We start from the raw sequence: 18,322 nt of genomic DNA, 5'->3' as shown, positions 1-18,322 counted from the left end.
ATGGGTTTTACCACACATAAAATTTTAACCTCAAGGTAACCAAAACAAAATTAAAAGGCAAATTAGAAGTTCTGCTTCTAGTAATAGCAGAGTAGCTTGTATTGAACTAATCTTCTTGCCTATAACAGTTAGAGACTCCGAATAAAACATTAAAAATAAAACAAAACAAAACAAAACAAAACTCTTTGAAGGCACTGGAAAGCAATCAGAAGTAGGCAGAAACTAGACAGGATAAGACTCTTGAAAGAAGGAAAGCAGTTCATCCTCGCCCCTTCCTGATCATTTGGGAGAGCAAAGCAAGGTAGGTGTCTCAGCCTGGTGGGAAGGGAGAAGGCACAGTGGCCCACAGCAGGATGTTAGGGCCAGAGCATCAAGAGAAGTGTCGACCAAGTAAGAGGGCTTGAGATATCAGAGACACCAGTAAGAGATCAGAGCCTTGGGAAGGGGCCTCCCAGTATGAAGTGTCAGAGACTGAGTGGCATAGTGCAGGGTGTAAGAGCCCACATGCAGAAAGAGAAGACAGCAGAGATGGGAGAATGATTATACACAGAGAGGACATGTATTAAGGGTAATGGGAACCAGGTTTTTAACTTTCAGAGACAAGCATTATAAATAAGGAAAGGGAGGAAAAGAGTAAACTCTGTAGTGTTGGATCAGAATTGGAGGTAAAGGTGAAAAATCATATATAAATTGATATGGAAATAAATACAGATGAAAATGTGTGTATGTATGTGAATATACACCAAAGATTCGTAATCTTACCCTAATTACAAGAAACATTCAGACAAATTCAATTCGTCCGCTAGCCTATAAAATAACTGGATGGTAATATTCAAAAGTGTTCAAGGTCAGCAAGGCAAAAAAAGATTGAAGAACCATTCCAGACCGAAGGAGACTAAAGATACTTGACAACACATGATTTTGAACTGGATTATTCCTCTATAAAGGATATTACTGGGAAAAATAAGTGAAACTTGAATGGGGTCCGAAGATGGATACAATGAGTGAAGAGATTAAAGGTCCAAGAGAAATATGGAAATTATATATATTTTTAAAAAAACAAATGGAAATCCAAGAACTGAAAAACACAGTATCTAAATTAAAAATCCATTGGATGAGATTAAAGGAGATTGTTCATTGTGGTAAAAAGAACTGATGACATTGAGTACAGGTGAATATAAATTATTTAAAATAAAGCATATAGAGAAAAATACTGAAAAAATAAATAAAACAACCTCAGTGATCTATGGTATAGAATATGATGATATAGCACAGGTATAACTAGAGGCCTCAGAGTAGAGAAAGAATGACACAGAAAAAAAGTCTGAATAAATGATAGCAGAAACTATTGAAAAATTTGATTAAAAGCAACATCCCACAAATCCCTGAATTTCAGGGAACCACAGGTAGGACAAATACCAAGAAAACTATATGTAGGCATATTTAGCCATACTGCTAAAAACCAAAGATAAAGAGAAAATCTTAAAATAGCTAAAGGAAAAGGACACATTAAATATAGAGTAAAAATTATAATTTTAGCTGGCATCTCGCCAGAAACCATGGAGGCCAGAAGATCATGAAAAGATACTCAAAAGTGTTATCAACCTAAAATATGTTTGTATATCCTACAAACAAAAATAAAATAAGAACATTTTCAGAGTAACAAAAACTGAATGATCCACTCTATAAGAAATGGTAAAAGAAATTCTTAAAAACAATTGAGAAAAGAAATCAACAAATACAAAAGTTGACTCTTTGGAAAGATTAATAAAGCTAATTTGTTAATCCCTAGCAGGCCTGATCAAGAAATAAAAAGAGAAAACAAATTAACAAACAGGAATTAAAGCGTCACCACTATATATCTTAAAGCTCTTAAAGAGAAAAATATATATATTACCATTAAAAACTTTATGCAAATAAATTCAACATAGAAGAATGGACAAATTCTTTTAAAATACAAAACAGACACAAGAAGAAATAAAAAATCTGATTTGACCTATACCCTAAAGGAATACCTGAAGAAATTTAATTCATAATTAAAAACCTCCCCATAAAGAAAACACTAAGCCCAAATTGCTTTAAGGGTAAATTATCTCAAATATTTAAGGAAGAAATAATATGAATCTTACACAAATATACAGAGAATAAAAAAGCAGGAAATACTTCTCAACTCATTTTACAAGACCAACATAACCCTAATTCCAAAACTCAACAGATATATTTTTAACCATAGACCACTATCCATCATGAACATAGATGCAAAGTTCCTCACTAAAATATTAGGAAATCAAATTCATAATATCTAAGTGGGATTTTCCCAGGAAAGCAAGGCTGGTTTCTTACTTTTAAAATCAATAAATGTAATTAATCACATTAGTAAAATAAAGGAGAAAAATCATATGGCCATTTTAATAGATCCAGAAAATCATTTTATAAAATTCCTGGTTTAAAAAGAAAAACAACTCTAAGCAACTATGTACAGAAGTCTGCACATTAACAAAATAAAGAGAAAAGATCATTTGGGCTTCTCAGTCAAGAATAATACTTATTCTGGTATCTTGATTACGGTGGTTAATGAATGGGTATATATATTTGTTAAAAGCTTATTAAACTATACAACATAAGATCTACACATTTTAAATTCTATACTTATATTATAATTTTAGTATACTATATATATATTATTATTATATAAATTATAACCCCAAACTTTAAGTTACAAGCTGGGAAAAATATTCACATCATATATAACAGATGAAGAATTAATATCCCTAAGATGTAAAGAATTTTATGAATCAATAAAAAATGTACAGACCAGTAAAAAAATAAAGCCATGAACAGACAAATTTAGAAAAGGAAAATACAGATGGCAAATAAATGTGGAGGACGATTTGACTTTATTAATAATCAGAGAAATGAAATTTCTCCTAATCCTTGAGGTCATTATACCAACATGTCTCTCTCCCATCATTCTCAATCTTGATTATTTTCTGAGAATAAAAATTATAGAAGTAAAATGACTGAATCAAGGGTATGAACATTTTTGAGGTGATACACATAAAATCTGAAAATGTGTTACAACAAAAGTGATTTTTACTTACATATTCACTTGCATTATTTGGGCTGCCTTTTTTTACTGCACATAATATATTAATTATTTATTTTACAAAATATTAATTTTATAATAAAATATATCTCATTAAAATAGTTATGGATTAAGTGAGCTATGAAACCAAACCCTTTCTTTTTAAGTTTTGTAGTCCTAACAGTTATTATAAAAAGAGACTTGGTATGACATTCATAGAGGTAAAAGAACTTCCTACAGTGTATCCATACAAAGTCTCTGGTGGCAAGTAACCTCAGGTACCTGTAATAGTAACTTGACTTCTTTTGTGGGCGTGTGTTATTTTTAAACTCTGAGAAGATTTAGAATTAACTGTCAAAAACCTAAGAAAATCAAAATCACAGAATTAATACTTTGTCTTAATAATAAATATGTGCAAGAATTGATGAAATTTGAACAGGGACCATAGATTAGTTATAGTTTTATACCAATGTTAAATTTCCTGATCTTGATAACAGTATGGTAGTTATATAAGATAATGTCCTCTTGTTAGGAAACACACTCTGAAGTACTGAGGAAAAGGGGTATATGATGTCTGTAATTAACTTTCAAAAATGATTCAGGGAAAAAATTAAATATACACACACACACCACGGAGGAGAGAGAATGATAAAGCCAATGGACTTTAACTTTTGCAGATTTTCAGTAAATTTGAAATTATTGTTAAAACAAAAAATAAGTGTATATTATTAAAATAAAAAGCAGGTACATGTTTTAAGAGAATCTGGCCTGTAAGAGTGATAACATTACAATTGCAATCTGAAATATATAACAGAGTAACTGATTTAGAATTATGACATTAAGTTGAAATCTTAAATTTATGTCATTCTGAGACTGGCTGGGACCTGAGACCCTTGACTGTAGTGCTTCCACCTAGACAAATGCCTTCTGGAGCAAAAGAATACAAAGAAACTATAAGGGACTTAAAAGAACTGCGTGCATGTGCAGTTGGGGCAAATTATGAACAATAAGAAGATACAAAAAGGCCAAAACCCAACTGCCACTTTTGAGGTACCGGGAGCAAAAGTAGGGTACTATGCATGATCCCTGCACCCAGCACCACCAAGGGGGTGGGTCCACCACGTACGCCACTCCCCGGCCCGATCCACCTATTGGCCCCTATCTTCACCCTGTTTAAGGGACCAGCTTGCCCCCTCTCAGGGAGTGAGCAAGGGCACGTGTTACTTGTTTTCCCTCCCTCCTGCTATAGCACGAGTCCCAGTAAAGCCTTGCCTGAATTTCTCATCTGGCCTCTTATCAATTTCTATTGATTAAAGAGTCCAAGAACCTTAGTCAGTATCAATTCTTACAATGCTAAAAAACTTCAGGTTCACTATAAGTTTAACGTATTAGATCTTTAATAATTATTTAATATTTGAGAAGGTTTTGTTAATGTAGATGGCTGAAATAAAATACTTTAAAAAGAAATCAAATTTAATGTATTTATAAATATAGTTTAAAGTATTTGAAGGTATTTAATTAAGTTTGGAAACCAAATCAAACATTATTTAGGACTCTTAAAAGTCATTGTCAAAAACTGCTAGAATTATTGGGACTTCCCTGGTGGTGCAGTGGTTAAGAATCCACCTGCCAATGCAGGGGACACAGTTCGAGCCCTGGTCTGGGAAGATCCCACATGCTGCGGATCAACTAAGCCCATGTGCCACAACTGCTGCGCCTGCGTTCTAGAGCCCGCACGCCACAACTACTGAAGCCCATGCGCCTAGAGCCCATGCTCCGTAGGAAGAGAAGCCACTGCAACGAGAAGCCAGTGCACCGCAACGAAGAGTAGCCCCCACTCGCTGCAACTAGAGAAAGCCGACGCAGCAACGAAGACCCAAAACAGCCAAAAAAAAAAAAAAAACTGCTATAATTATAAATAGAATAATAAAAACTCCAAACTAAACTTAAAAGCCTAAGAAATAGATTTTCTAATTTGAATTTTTTTTAACTATTAATCATTTAAATCAAGAGCATACTTCCGAACAGCCTTTTCTGCAGACAAAAACCATGCTCAAGGATACCAAAAGACTCACATCACTGGGTATGGAAGTCTTTTTTCTTAAGTGCCTATAAATTCTTTGCCACTTCTCTCATGGAGAGGTGGGGTTTGTGTCCCTGCCCCCTTGAATTTGGCCAGACTTGTACCTGCATCAATCAACAGAGTATGACTGCAGTGACATAATGTGACTTCCAAGGCCAAATCATAAAAAAACATGTAGCTTCTACCTGATTCTTCTGGAAGGCTCACCCTTGGGACACTACATCTTAGGATATGTCCATCCACCTCACTCCAAATAACTCAATTTCGTTTCTGTAGTTTCCTCTATAAATTTTATAGTGTCTGGTCTTACATTTAAGTCTTTAATCCATTTGGAGTTTATTTTTGTGTATGGCGTTAGGGAGTGTTCTAATTTCATTCTTTTACATGTAGCTGTCCAGTTTTCCCAGCACCACTTATTGAAGAGACTGTCTTTTCTCCATTACATGTTCTTGCCTCCTTTGTTGTAAATTAGGTGCCCACATGGGGGTGGGTTTATCTCTGGGCATTCTATCCTGTACCATTGATCTATATTTCTATTTTTGTGCCAGTACCATACTGTCTTGATTACTGTAGCTTTGTGGTATAGTTTGAAGTTGGGGAGCCTGATTCCTCCAGCTCCGTTTTTCTTTCTCAAGATTGCTTTGGGGTCTTTTGTGTTTCCATACAAATTGTAAGATTTTTTGTTCTAATTCTATGAAGAATGCCATTGGTAGTTTGATAGGGATTGCACTGAATCTGTAGATTGCTTCGGGTAGTACAGTCATTTTCACAATATTGATTCTTCCAATCCAAGAACATGGTATATTTCTCATTCTGTTTATGTCATCTTTGATTTCTTTCATCAGTGTTTTATAGTTTTCTGAGTAAAAGTCTTTCACGTCCTTAGGCAGATTTATTCCTAGGTATTTTATTCTTTCTGTTGCAATGGTAAATGGGAGTGTTTCCTTAATTTCTCTTTCTCATTTTTCATTGTTGGTGTATAGGAATGCCAGAGATTTCTGTGCATTAATTTTGTATCCTGCAACCTTACCAAATTCACTGATTAGTTCTAGTAGTTTTCTGGTGGCATCTTTAGGATTTTCTATGTATAGTATCATGTCATCAGCAAATAGTGAGTTTTACTTCTTTTCCAATTTGTATTCCTTTTATTTCTTTTTCTTTTCTGATTGCTGTGGTTAGGACTTTCAAAACTATGCTGAATAAGAGTGGTGAGAGTGGACATCCTTGTCTTGTTCCTGATCCTAGTGGAAATGCTTTCAGTTTTTCACCATTGAGTATGATGCTTGCTGTGGGTTTGTCATGTACGGCCTTTATTATGTTGAAGTAGGTTCCCTCTATGCCCACTTTCTGGAGAGTTTTTATCATAAATTGGTGTTGAATTTTGTCAAAATCTTTTTCTGCATCTATTAAGATGATCATATGGTTTTTATCCTTCAATTTGTTAATATGGTGTATCATATTGATTGATTTGTGTATATTGAAGAATCCTTGCATTTCTGGGATAAACCCCACTTGATCATTGTGTATGATTCTTTTAATGTGTTGTTGGATTCTGTTTGCTAGTATTTTGTTGAGGATTTTTGCATCTATGTTCATCAGAGATACTGGCCTGTAGTTTTCTTTTTTTGTGACATCTTTTTCTGGTTTTGGTATCAGGGTGATGGTGGCTTTGTAGCATGAATTTGGGAGTGTTTCTCCCTCTGCAAATTTTTGGAAGAGTTTAAGATCGGTGTTAGCTCTTCTCTAAATGTTTGATAGAATTCGCCTGTGAAGCCATCTGGTCCTGAACTTTTGTTTGTTGGAAGATTTTTAATTACAGTTTCAATTTCATTACTTGTGATAGGTCTGTTTATATTTTCTAATTCTTCCTGGTTCAGTCTTGGAAAATTGTACCTTTCCAAGAATTTGTCCATTTCTTCATGGTTGTCCATTTTATTGGCATACAGTTGTTTGTAGTAGTCTCTTATAATCCTTTGTATTTCTGCAGTGTCAGTTGTGATTTCTCCTGTTTCATTTCTAATTTTATTGATTTGCATCCTCTCCCTTTTTTTCTTGATGAGTCTGGCTAAGGGTTTATCAATTTTGTTTATCTTCTCAAAGAACCAGCTATTAGTTTTATTGATCTTTGCTATTGTTTTCTTCATTTCATTTATTTCTGCTCTGATCTTTAGGATTTCTTTCCTTCTACTGACTTTGGGTTTTCTTTGTTCTTCTTTCTCTAGTTGCTTTAAGTGCAGGGTTAGATTGTTTATTTGAGATTTTTCTTGTTTCTCGAGGTGAGATTGAATTGCCATAAACTTCCCTCTTAGAACTGCTTTTGCTGTGTCCCATAGGTTTTGGGTCGTCATGTTTTCATTGCCATTTGTTTCTATGTATTTTTTTATTTCTTCTTTGATTTCTCCAGTGATCTCTTGGTTATTTAGTAGCACACTGTTTAGCCTCCATGTATTTGTGTTTTTTACAGTTTTTTCCCTGAAACTGATTTCCAATCTCATAGTGTTGTGGTCAGAAAAGATGCTTGATACGATTTCAATTTTCTTAAATTTTCCGAGGCTTGATTTATGACCCAAGATGTGATCTATCCTGGAGAATGTTCCATGTGCACTTGAGAAGAAAGTGTATTCTGCCACTTTTGGGTGGAATGTTCTATAAATATCAATTAGATTTATCTGGTTTATTGTGTCATTTAAAGCTTGTGTTTCCTTATTTTCTGTTTGGATAATCTGTCCATTGGTGTAAGTGGGGTGTTAAAGTCCCCTACTATTATTGTGTTACTGTTGATTTCTCCTTTCATGGTTGTTAGCATTTGCCTTATGTACTGAGGTGTTCCTATGTTGGGTGCATAAACGTTTATAATTGTTATATCTTCTTCTTGGGTTGATCCTTTGATCATTATGTAGTGTCCCTCCTTATCTCTTGTAACAGTCTTTATTTTAAAGTTTATTTTATCAGATATGAGTATTGCTACTCCAGCTTTCTTTTGATTTCCATTTGCATGGAATATCTTTTTCCATCCCTTCACTTTCAGTCTGTATCTGTCCCTAGGTCTGAAGTGGGTCTCTTATCAGCATATATATGGGTCTTGTTTTTGTATCCATTCAGCCAGTCTGTGTCTTTTGGTTGGGGCCTTTAATCCATTTACATTCAAGGTTATTATTAATATGTATGTTCCTATTACCATTTTCTTAATTGTTTTGGGTTTGTTTTTGTGGGTCTTTTTCTTCTCTTGTGTTTCCTGCTTAGAGAAGTTTCTTTAGCATTTGTTGTAAAGCTGGTTTGGTGGTGCTGAATTCTCTTAGCTTTTGTTTGTCTGAAAAGCTTTTGACTTCTCCATTGAATCTGAATGAGATCCTTGCTGGGTAGAGTAATCTTGGTTGTAGGTTTTTCTCTTTCATCAGTTTAAGTATATCCTGCCACTCCCTCCTGGCCTGCACAGTTTCCACTGAAAAATCAGCTGATAACCTTATGGGGATTCCTTCGTATGTTATTTTTTCTTTTTCCCTTGCTGCTTTTTATATTTTTTCTTTGAGTTTAATTTTTGTTAGTTTGATTAATATGTGTCTTGGTGTGTTTTTCCTAGGGTTTATCCTGTATGGGACTCTCTGTGCTTCCTGGACTTGGGTGACTATTTCCTTTCCCATGTTAGGGAAGTTTTCCACTATAATCTCTTCAAATATTTTCTCAGACCCTTTCTTTTTCTCTTCTTCTTCTGGGACCCCTATAATTCGAATGTTGGTGCCTTTAGTGTTGTCCCAGACGTCTCTGAGATTGTCTTCAATTCTTTTCATTCTTTTCTCTTTATTCTGCTCCTCAGTAGTTATTTCCACTGTTTTGTCTTCCAGCTCACTTATTCGTTCTTCTGCCTCCGTTATTCTGTTATTGATTCCTTCTAGTGTATTATTCATTTCAGTGATTGTGTTGTTCATCTCTGTTTGTTTGTCCTTTAGTTCTTCTAGATCTTTGTTAAACGTTTCTTGTATTTTCTCAATCCATGCTTCCATTCTATTTCCGAGATTCTGGATCATCTTTACTATCATTACTCTGAATTCTTTCTCAGGTAGATTGCCTATTTCCTCTTCATTTATTTGGTCTTGTAGGTTTTTACCTTGCACCTTCATCTGTGACATATTTTTTTGCCGTCTCATTTTTTTTTTTTTATGAGTGGGATTGTGTTCCTGTCTTACTGGTTGTTTGGCCTGAGGCTTCCAACACTGGAGTTTGTAGGCTACTGGGTAGAGCTGGGTCTTGGTGCTGAGATGAGGAACTCTGTGAGACCTCACTCTGATGAATATTCCCTGGGGTCTGAGGTTCTGTGTTAGTCCAGTGGTTCAGACTTGGAGCTCCCACCACAGGAGCTTCCACCCGACCCTGTGCTCACAAATCAAGATCCCGCAAGCCACGTGGGGTGGCAAAAAAAAAAGAATAATAACAAAGTAAAAAATAAAATTAGACTAGGAAACTAAGAGATATGTTAGAAAGAATGCAAAAATAAACATATAGATGAACCAACAACCGGAAGGTATGTTAGTACCACAATAGTGAAAAAGAGGAGGAAGTTTTTTTTTTTTCCTTCAGAGTCAGAGAATCTGGTTGCATTAATGAAAAATAATGAATAAAATGATCCATCTGACAATTCTCATAGCTGCCTAGGTTTCAGGAGAATAATGAATTAACTTTATTAATCAACAGTTCCTGATTGTTACAAAGTGCCATCCATAAATTTCCCTTCATTTTAATAATACTTGCTGAACGCTGAAAAGAAAAAAAAAGGAGGTGGGGAAAGGTCTTGACTGTGGAGGGCGGGGCCTAAGCAAGGGTGAGGTTTGGGTGGTGGGCGGGGCCTATGCTCAGGAACCACAGGGCTGGAAAAGGCCCTGGGGGCTGTGGGGGTGGGGCTTAGGCTCAAGGAACAGAAGAGGCCCAGGCATGCCCCCCACCCCTGGTCTCAGAGGGCAGGGTACCTCACCTGGGAGCCCAGCAGGCTTCCTGGGCTCAAGTGGGTGGGGCAAACTCCCTCCTCTCCTCTCCCACTCCTCCGGTCTGGGGTCTGGGAGGGCCCCTCCCGCCTGCCTCTCCTGATCTCCCTGGCCTCCCTCCTATGCCCCAAGGACCAATTGGGGGGTGAGCCTTGGAGGGCAGGGAACTGGCCTGGGAGCTCAGCAGGCTCCTGGTGCCCGAGTGCGCAGGGCAATCGCCCTCTGCTCCTCTCCCGCTCCTCCCACAGTGCCCCTCCCCCCTGCCTCTCCTGATCTCCCCGGCCTCCCTCCTATGCCCACAAGGACTCACGAGACCTGGAGGGGGCTCTGGAGGGCAGGGGACTGGCCTGGGAGCTCAGCAAGCTCCCCAGGCCCCAGTGAGCAGGGCAATCGCTCTCTGCTCCTCTCCCACTCCTCCTGGATGGCCCCTCCCCCCTGCCACTCCTGATCTCCCTGGCCTCCCTCCTATGCCCCCAGGGCCCACGCAGCCTGGATGGGGCTTTGGAGGGGGGGAACCGGCTTGGGAGCTCAGCAGGCTCTGTGGCCCCAGTGGGCCAGGTGATCGCCCTCCGCTCCTCTCCTGCTCTTCCTGGAGAGTCCCTCCCACCTGCCTCTCCTGATCTCCCTGGCCTCAGGGGTGCCGATCTTGTCTGGCCTCCACTTCTCCCCCCTCGGTCCCCCTACATCTTACCGGTTCACTCTGGGGTTCCTCCCGTCTCCTTGGCGGTTAGAGTCCCCCACCAGCGGCCAGCAGGCGCCCTAGTTGTGGGGAGAGCTAACTCCGCAGCTTCCCACACTGCCATCTTGACTCCTCCCCCCGGCTGTTGTTTTACATCACTAAGCTTGGGGGTGGTTTGGTATAAAGCAACAGATAACCAGATCAGAACTTTAAGGATGGGTTCTCTGTTCAGGCATACTGTGTTTTATTGTACTTTGCAGATACTGCGTTTTTCACAAATTGAAGTTTTGTGGCAACCCTGCATCAAGCAAGTCTATCGGCACCATTTCCCCAAAAGCATGTGTTCACTTTGTGTCTCTGTGTCAGAAATATTCTCACAATATTTCAAACTTTTCCATTTTTATTATATTATGCTGATATGTGATCAGTGATCTTTGACATTACTATTGCAAAAAGATTACAACTCACTGAAGGCTCAGATGATGGTTAAGATTTTTTAGCAGTATTTTTTTAACTAAGGTGTGTACATTGTTTTTTTTAGACATAACGCTATTGCACATTTAACAGACTACAGTAGTGTGAACATAACCTTTATATGCACTGGGAAAGCAAAAAGTTTGTGTGACTTGCTTTATTGCAGTATTTGCTTTATTGGGGTGGTCTAGAACTGAAACCAAAATATCTCTGAGGTATGCCTGTACTGGTTCTAGACTATCTGGAATTTGTTTTCTGAGCAGATTAGATTTAAAGCTATTAATGATCCTATTGCCAGTGGTTTCAAAAAAAAAAAAAAAGACACTGGTAATCCATGGCATGCACTGACAAAACAGAAAGCAAGATTTGGTAACCAAGCAGCTGCTGACAGAGATCATTTTAGTGAAATAAAGAGGTATAGTGAGGTTGGCTCATTGCTTCTAAGTGCACTGGAGAACTTGAGGAAAGAAATTACCAGCTCAGGCCTTTAAATTCCCACCTTAAGGTGTAGTTAAGGGACCAGAAAGTTTTTGTGACTTACCCAAAAGAAACCCTTATCTTTAATGGTCACAGGACTGAAAATTCTCAAAACCAAGCTCAAAATCTAATTCTGTGAGTGGGGGAATTACAGCGCAAATTGAATTCCCAAACTTATATGGTCTCCTATATTAAAGTTAGGGCAATGATTGAGAAGGAATTGGACCTTAAAAATTGGAATCGGAACATAAGGGCACATTCCAATGAAGGGGGCACTTTGAACCCCTGAACATACCTGAGCCTTCCTTACCAATAGAATCAGCCCTTCCTCCCTTGTCTGAAGAGGCAAGACTCTCCTGTAATGGCCTCCCCTGAAGTAAATATCTTCCAGGGGACTGCTGAACTACCCCTAGTCTCTCTCATTTCTTCTAGATCTATGACCAGACCCAAGTCCCAGCTGCTGTAACAGTCTTCCATAGACTTCTCATCAGCTCCCACAATTGCTTAAGGTTAATTCTATAATACCCATTGTGGTTCTGCTTCTCTCATCAAATCCTGACTGACACATTAGGCACGGGGGAGATAGTCAGAAAAATTCATTTGATGAGAGGGGAAAATAAACATGAAGAAAAGGAAAATACACACCTAGAAATAAGAGGGGAGCACATTACAGTTACAAACATGCTACATGTTACAAAGTCCATCAGGAACTGTTTCTTTCACATGGACCGACTTACGCTTTTTGGAGGAACATAGTTTGGATTTGTGGCTTTGGCTATTGAGAGTTGTAATATCCGGGGAGAAGGATCAGAGATTTGAAGAGAATCTCTAAAGTAATCACTGAAGGGCCTATATGCAAATAGAACATGAAATATTATAATCATTGGAGGAACAATAACTGCATTCTTCATTGCTATAATCAACCTCCAATCAGTTATATATATTGTTTCTATCTTAGGAACATCTTTTCCCATAATCATTAGTGTTCTTTCTACTAGATTGGTGTTTCTCAAAGTTGTTTTACTATGATCCACAGTAAGAAGTACATTTTATATTGTGATACAATATATGTAAATCTGTGTATCTGAAACAAAATGATCATGAAACGATGCTTTCCCTAGGCAATGCATTCTGATTTTTAAAATTTCATTTGATTTCATAAAAACAACAACTGGAATTGATTTCATGATCCACTGATGGGTTGAGACTTGCAGTTTAAAAAACACTTCACTTCCTACCAAAACCTCCTATTAAAACCCTGAGATAAAAATTCCAGTCACTACCAAGAACCCTCTGTGATGGCCAGTCTCCTCTGCAGTGCAGTTTGAGATAGTGCTGGACATAACTCCCAGCAACCTGGCCGATTATCATAGGTGGTTTCCCCACATACTCCTTTCCCAGAACAGAAACCTATCAACCAACAAACCTACAAACCTAATACGGAAAAAGTTTTTCTCAAATAAATATGATTACCCTCTAGGGGTAGTCTGTTAGTTTTAAAAATTGATATATAGTTAACATACCATAGAAGTTACCCTTTTAAAGTGTACAATTCTATACTTTCTAGAATAGTCACAAAATTGTGCAACCATCACCACTACCTAAATTCAGAACGTTTTCAACACCCTAAAGAGAAATCCCATACCTATTAAAATCCCACCCCATTACCCCCTCCCCAGCCCCTCCCCACCTCTAGGAACTAGTAATCTACTTTCTGTCTCTATGGATTTGCCTATTCTGGAAATTTCAAATACATGGAATCATACAAATATGTCACTCTTTGTGTCTAGCTTCCTTCACTTGGCATATTTTCAAGAATCATGTATGAGTATGTCTTTCCTTTTATGGTTGAATAATATCCCATTATATGGATTTGTCACATTTTGTTTATCCATGCATCCACTGATGAACATTTGAGTTGCTTCCACTTTTTGGCTATTTTGGAATGCTGCTGTGAATATTCATGTACAAGCTTTCATGTGAACATATGTTTTCAACTGTCTTGGGTACATGCCTAGGAGTGGAGTTGCTGATCATATGATAATTCTATGTTTAACATTTTGAGGACCTGGAAAACTATTTTCCATATAAGCTTCACCAGTTTACATTCCCACCAGCAATGTATGAGGGTTTCAATTTCTCCACATCCTCTCCAAGTTATTTTCTCTTTATTAATTATTATTATTGCCATTCTAGAGGTGTGAAGTAGAATCTCAGGGTTTTAACATGCGATTCCAAGATGACTAATGATATTTAGCATCTTCTCATGTGCTTCTTGTTCCTTGTATATTTTCTGTGGAGAAATGTCTATTCAAGTCCTTTGCCTATTTTTTAAATTGGGTTATTTGTCTTTTTTGAACAGTATTAAGAATTCTTTATATATATTCTGAATACTAGTCTCTTATCAGATGTATGATCTGCAAATATTTTCTCCCAATTTACGATTGTCTTTTCATTCCCTTGAGAGTGTCCTTTGATGCACAAAAGTTTTCACTTTTGATGAAGTCCAATTTATTGTATTTTTGTCACATGTGTTTTTGGTGTCATATCTAAGAAACCACTGCTTAGGTCACAGAGATATATGCCTATGTTTTCTTCTAAGAGTTTTATAATTTTAGCTCTCATATTTAGGTCTGTGATCCATTTTGAATTAACTTTTGTGTATGGTGTGAAGTAGGGGTTCAACTTCATTCTTTTGCATGTGGATATCCAGTTATCCTAGCACCATTTGTTTAAAAGACTATTCTTCCTCAATTAAACTGTCTTGGCATCCTTGTCAAAAATCAACTGACATATACCATAAGGGTTTATTTCTGGACTCTCAATTCTATTCCATTGATCTATATGTCTATTCTTATGCCAGTAACACACTGTTTTGATTACTGTAGCTTTTTAGTAAGTTTTCAAATCAGAAGCTGTAAGTCTTCCAACTTTGTTATTCTTTTTCAAGATTGTTTTTGCTATTCTAGGTCTCTTGCATTTCTATATGAATTTTAGAATCACCTTGTCAATTTCTACCCAAAAAGGAGAGCTGGACTTTTAGTAGGGATTGTATTGAATCTGTAGATCAATTTGGTGAGAAGTGTCATCATAACAAAATTAAGACTTCTAATCCATGAACAGAGAATGTCTTTCCATGTATTTAAATCTTCAATTTCTTTCAACAATGTTTGTAGTTTTCTGTGTACGTACATTGCACTTCTTTTGTTAAGTTTATTCCTCAGTATTTTGTTCTTTTATTTTTAATTATATTCAAATACATATAACATAAAATTTACCATCTTCACCATTTTTCAGTGTATAGTACAGTAGCATTAAATGCATTCACATCATTGTGCAACCAACCTCCAGAACAATTTTTGTCATGCAAATCTCTATACCCATTAAACAACTCCTCATTCTCCCCACCCCCTAGTCCCTGACAACCACCATCTTACTTTCTGTGTATGAATTTGACTACAGTTGGTACTGTGTATAAGTGGAGTCATAAAGTATTTGGTTTCTTGTGACTGGCTTATTTCATTTAGCATAATGTCCTCAAGGTTCATCCATGTTGTAGCATTTGTCAGAATTTTCTTCCTTTTTAAGGCTAATATTCCATTGCATGTATTGCTTTGTGCTTTTTGACGTTGCTGCAAATGGAATTGTTTCTTAATTTCATTTTCAGATTGTTCATTGCTAGTGGATAGATATACAATTGATTTTTGTATATTGATCTTGGATTCTGTGCCTTCCTGAACTAATTTATTAGCTCTAATCGTTTTCATGTGGATTCCCTGAGATTTTCTATATATAAGATCATGTCATCTATGAGTAGAGAGTTATCAATACTTCTTCCTTTACAACCTGAATACCTTTATTTCTTTCTCTTGCCTAATTGCCCTGACTCAAATCTCTAGTATGATGTTGAATAGAAGTGGTGAGAACTGATGTTCTTGTCTTATTCCTGATCTTAGGGTGAAAGCTTTTAGTCTTTCACCACTAATTATGATGTTAGCTGTGGGCTCTTTGTAGATGCCCTTTATAAAGCTGAGGAAGTTCACTTCTATACCTAGTTTGTTGAGTATGATATGTGTTAAATTTTGTTAAGTGCTTTTTCTGAGTCTATTCAGGTAATCATGTAGTTTTGGGTTTTTTTATTCTATTAATTTGGTGTATTACATTGATTTTAGTATGTTGAACTCAACATATTCTTGTATTCCTAGAATAAATCCAACTTGGTCATGGTGTATAATTATTTTTATATGTTGTTTGATATGCTTTGCTAGTATTTTGGTGTGGATTGTTGCATGTATATTTGGACTTGGTTTGGTAGTATTTTGGTATGAATTGTTACACATATATTCATAAGAGATATTGTCTGTCATTTTCTTCTCTTGTCATTACAAACGTTTTTTGGTTTGGTATCAGGGTAACATGGACCTCATGGAATGAGTTGGGAAGTGACCTATCTTTTGGAAGAATCTGCAGGATTGGTCTAGGTCTTCTCTAAGCATATCATTGAATTCATCAATGAAGGCATCTGTTCCTGAGCTGTTCATAGGAAGTTTTTAAAAAGTATTAATTAAATCTCTTTATTTGTTATGGGTCTGTTGAGATTTTCTATTATTCAGTCAGTTTCAGTGGTTTGTCTTTCTAGGAATTTGCCCATTTTGTTTATGTTATCTAATCTGTTGGCCGTACAGTTGCTCATAGTAATCCCTTATAATCCTTTTTTCTCTCTATAAGATCAATTTGCAACCCTTCTTTTGCAAATGATTCCTTAGAAAGGTCCCGTCTTTCTTTCATGATTTTAGTAATTTGAGTCTTCTGTCTTGTTGTCTTGATAAGTCTAGCCAAAGGTTTGTTTTGTTGATCTTTTCAAAGAGCCAACTTTCAGTTTTGTTGATTTTCTCTTTCTGGTTTCTATTTATTTCCACACTAATCTTTATAATTTCCTTCTTTCTGCTTGTTTGAATTAGTTTGCTTTTCCATTTGTAATCTCTTAAGATGGAAGATTAGGTTACAATTTGCAATCTTTTTTATTTTTTATGTAGGCATCTACAGCTAAAATTTCCCACTAATCACTATTTTAGCTGCATCTCATAAGTTTTGGTATATTGTGTTTTCATTTTATTAATATCAAAGTGAGTTATTCTTTGACCCATTGTTTGTTTAGGAGTGTATTTAATTACACATATTTAAATTTTTTCTTCTGCTATTGGTTCCTAATTTCATCATTGTGGTCAGAGAACAGATTTTGTATGAATTCAAGTCTTTTAAATTTATTGACATTTGTTTTATGACCTAATATATGATCTATCCTAGAGAATATTCCATATGCACTTGAGAAGAATGTGTGTTCTGCTATTGTTGGGTATAGTGTCCTATAAATGTCAATTAGGTATTTTTGGTTGATAGTATTGTTCAAGCCTTCTATTTCCTTGTTGATCTTCTGCTTGTTATTCTTTCTATTATTGAAAGTAGAGTATTGAAAAACTCAACTTGTTGAATTATCTATTTCTCTTTTCAATTCTACCAGGTTTTGCTTCATCTATTTTGGGTTCTTGTTGTTAGGTATATATATGTTTATAATTGTTATAGTTCTCTAATGGATTGACCACTTCATTACTATAAAATGTCCTTCTTTGTCTTAAAGTCTAATCGTCCAATATGAGTATATCCACTCACTTTAGTTAGTTTTCATAGTATATCCTTTTTCGTCCTTTTCCTTTCAGCTTATTTATTGCTTTGAATCTAAAGTATGTGTCTTATAGACAGCATACTACTGAGTACGTTTTTTTAATCTATTCTGTCAATCCCTGCCTTTTGATTGGACCGTTCAGTTCATTTGCATTTAATGCAATTACTCATAACATGGAATTTATGCTTGCCATTTTGCTTTCGTTTTTCACATGTTACATCTTTTTATTCCTCTATTCCTCCATTCCTCCCTTCTTCCATGTTAGATATTTTCTAGTATACCCTTTAAATTCCTTATTTCTTTTACTATATTTTAAAAATTATTTTCTTAATTGTTGCCCTGTATATCTTAACAACTTATAACAGTCTAATTCAGATTAATATCACTCCATTCCCTCCCCTTTTTGGGCTGTTTTTTAATACACTGTATGTCCATCAACACAGATTTATAATTATTGCTTTATGCAGTTGTCTTTTTTTTTTTTTTTTTGCCCATGCCACGTGGCATGTGGGATATTCATTCCCCGATCAGGGATTGAACCTGTGCCCCCTGCATTGGGAGCATGGAGTCTTAACCACTGGACCACCAGGGAAGTCCTATGCAGTTGTCTTTTAAATTAGGTAGGAGAATAAAAGAGTTACAAACAGAAAAATACATGTATACTATCTTTTATATTTACCTATGTAGTTAACTCAATTTTATTTCTTCATGTGGATTCAAGTTATTGTCTAGTGTCCTTTCATTTTAGCCTGAAGGACTCCCTTTAGTATTTACTGTAAAGCAGGTCTGCTGGTGATGAATTTTCTCAGTTTTTGTTTAACTGGAAATGTCTTAATTTCTTTTATTTTTGAAGGATGATTTTGTT

At 36.3% G+C, this 18,322-nt stretch overlaps 1 protein-coding gene across 1 annotated transcript in view; it reads right to left on the bottom strand.

Annotated features, from left to right (window-relative positions):
- The window catches only part of SPMAP2L (sperm microtubule associated protein 2 like), a 61,516-nt gene that overhangs the window by 7,144 nt on the left and 36,050 nt on the right, over positions 1–18,322 (bottom strand). Inside the window, exon 6 of the mRNA XM_061191404.1 lies at positions 12,512–12,623. Within this exon, the coding sequence (XP_061047387.1) occupies positions 12,512–12,623 (112 nt within the window). The remainder of the gene's footprint in view (positions 1–12,511; positions 12,624–18,322) is intronic.

The sequence above is a fragment of the Eubalaena glacialis genome, chromosome 5 (genome assembly GCF_028564815.1).
Source record: "Eubalaena glacialis isolate mEubGla1 chromosome 5, mEubGla1.1.hap2.+ XY, whole genome shotgun sequence".
In the NCBI taxonomy this organism is placed as follows: Eukaryota; Metazoa; Chordata; class Mammalia; order Artiodactyla; family Balaenidae; genus Eubalaena; species Eubalaena glacialis.
This window is presented reverse-complemented; position numbering and strand designations above follow the sequence as displayed.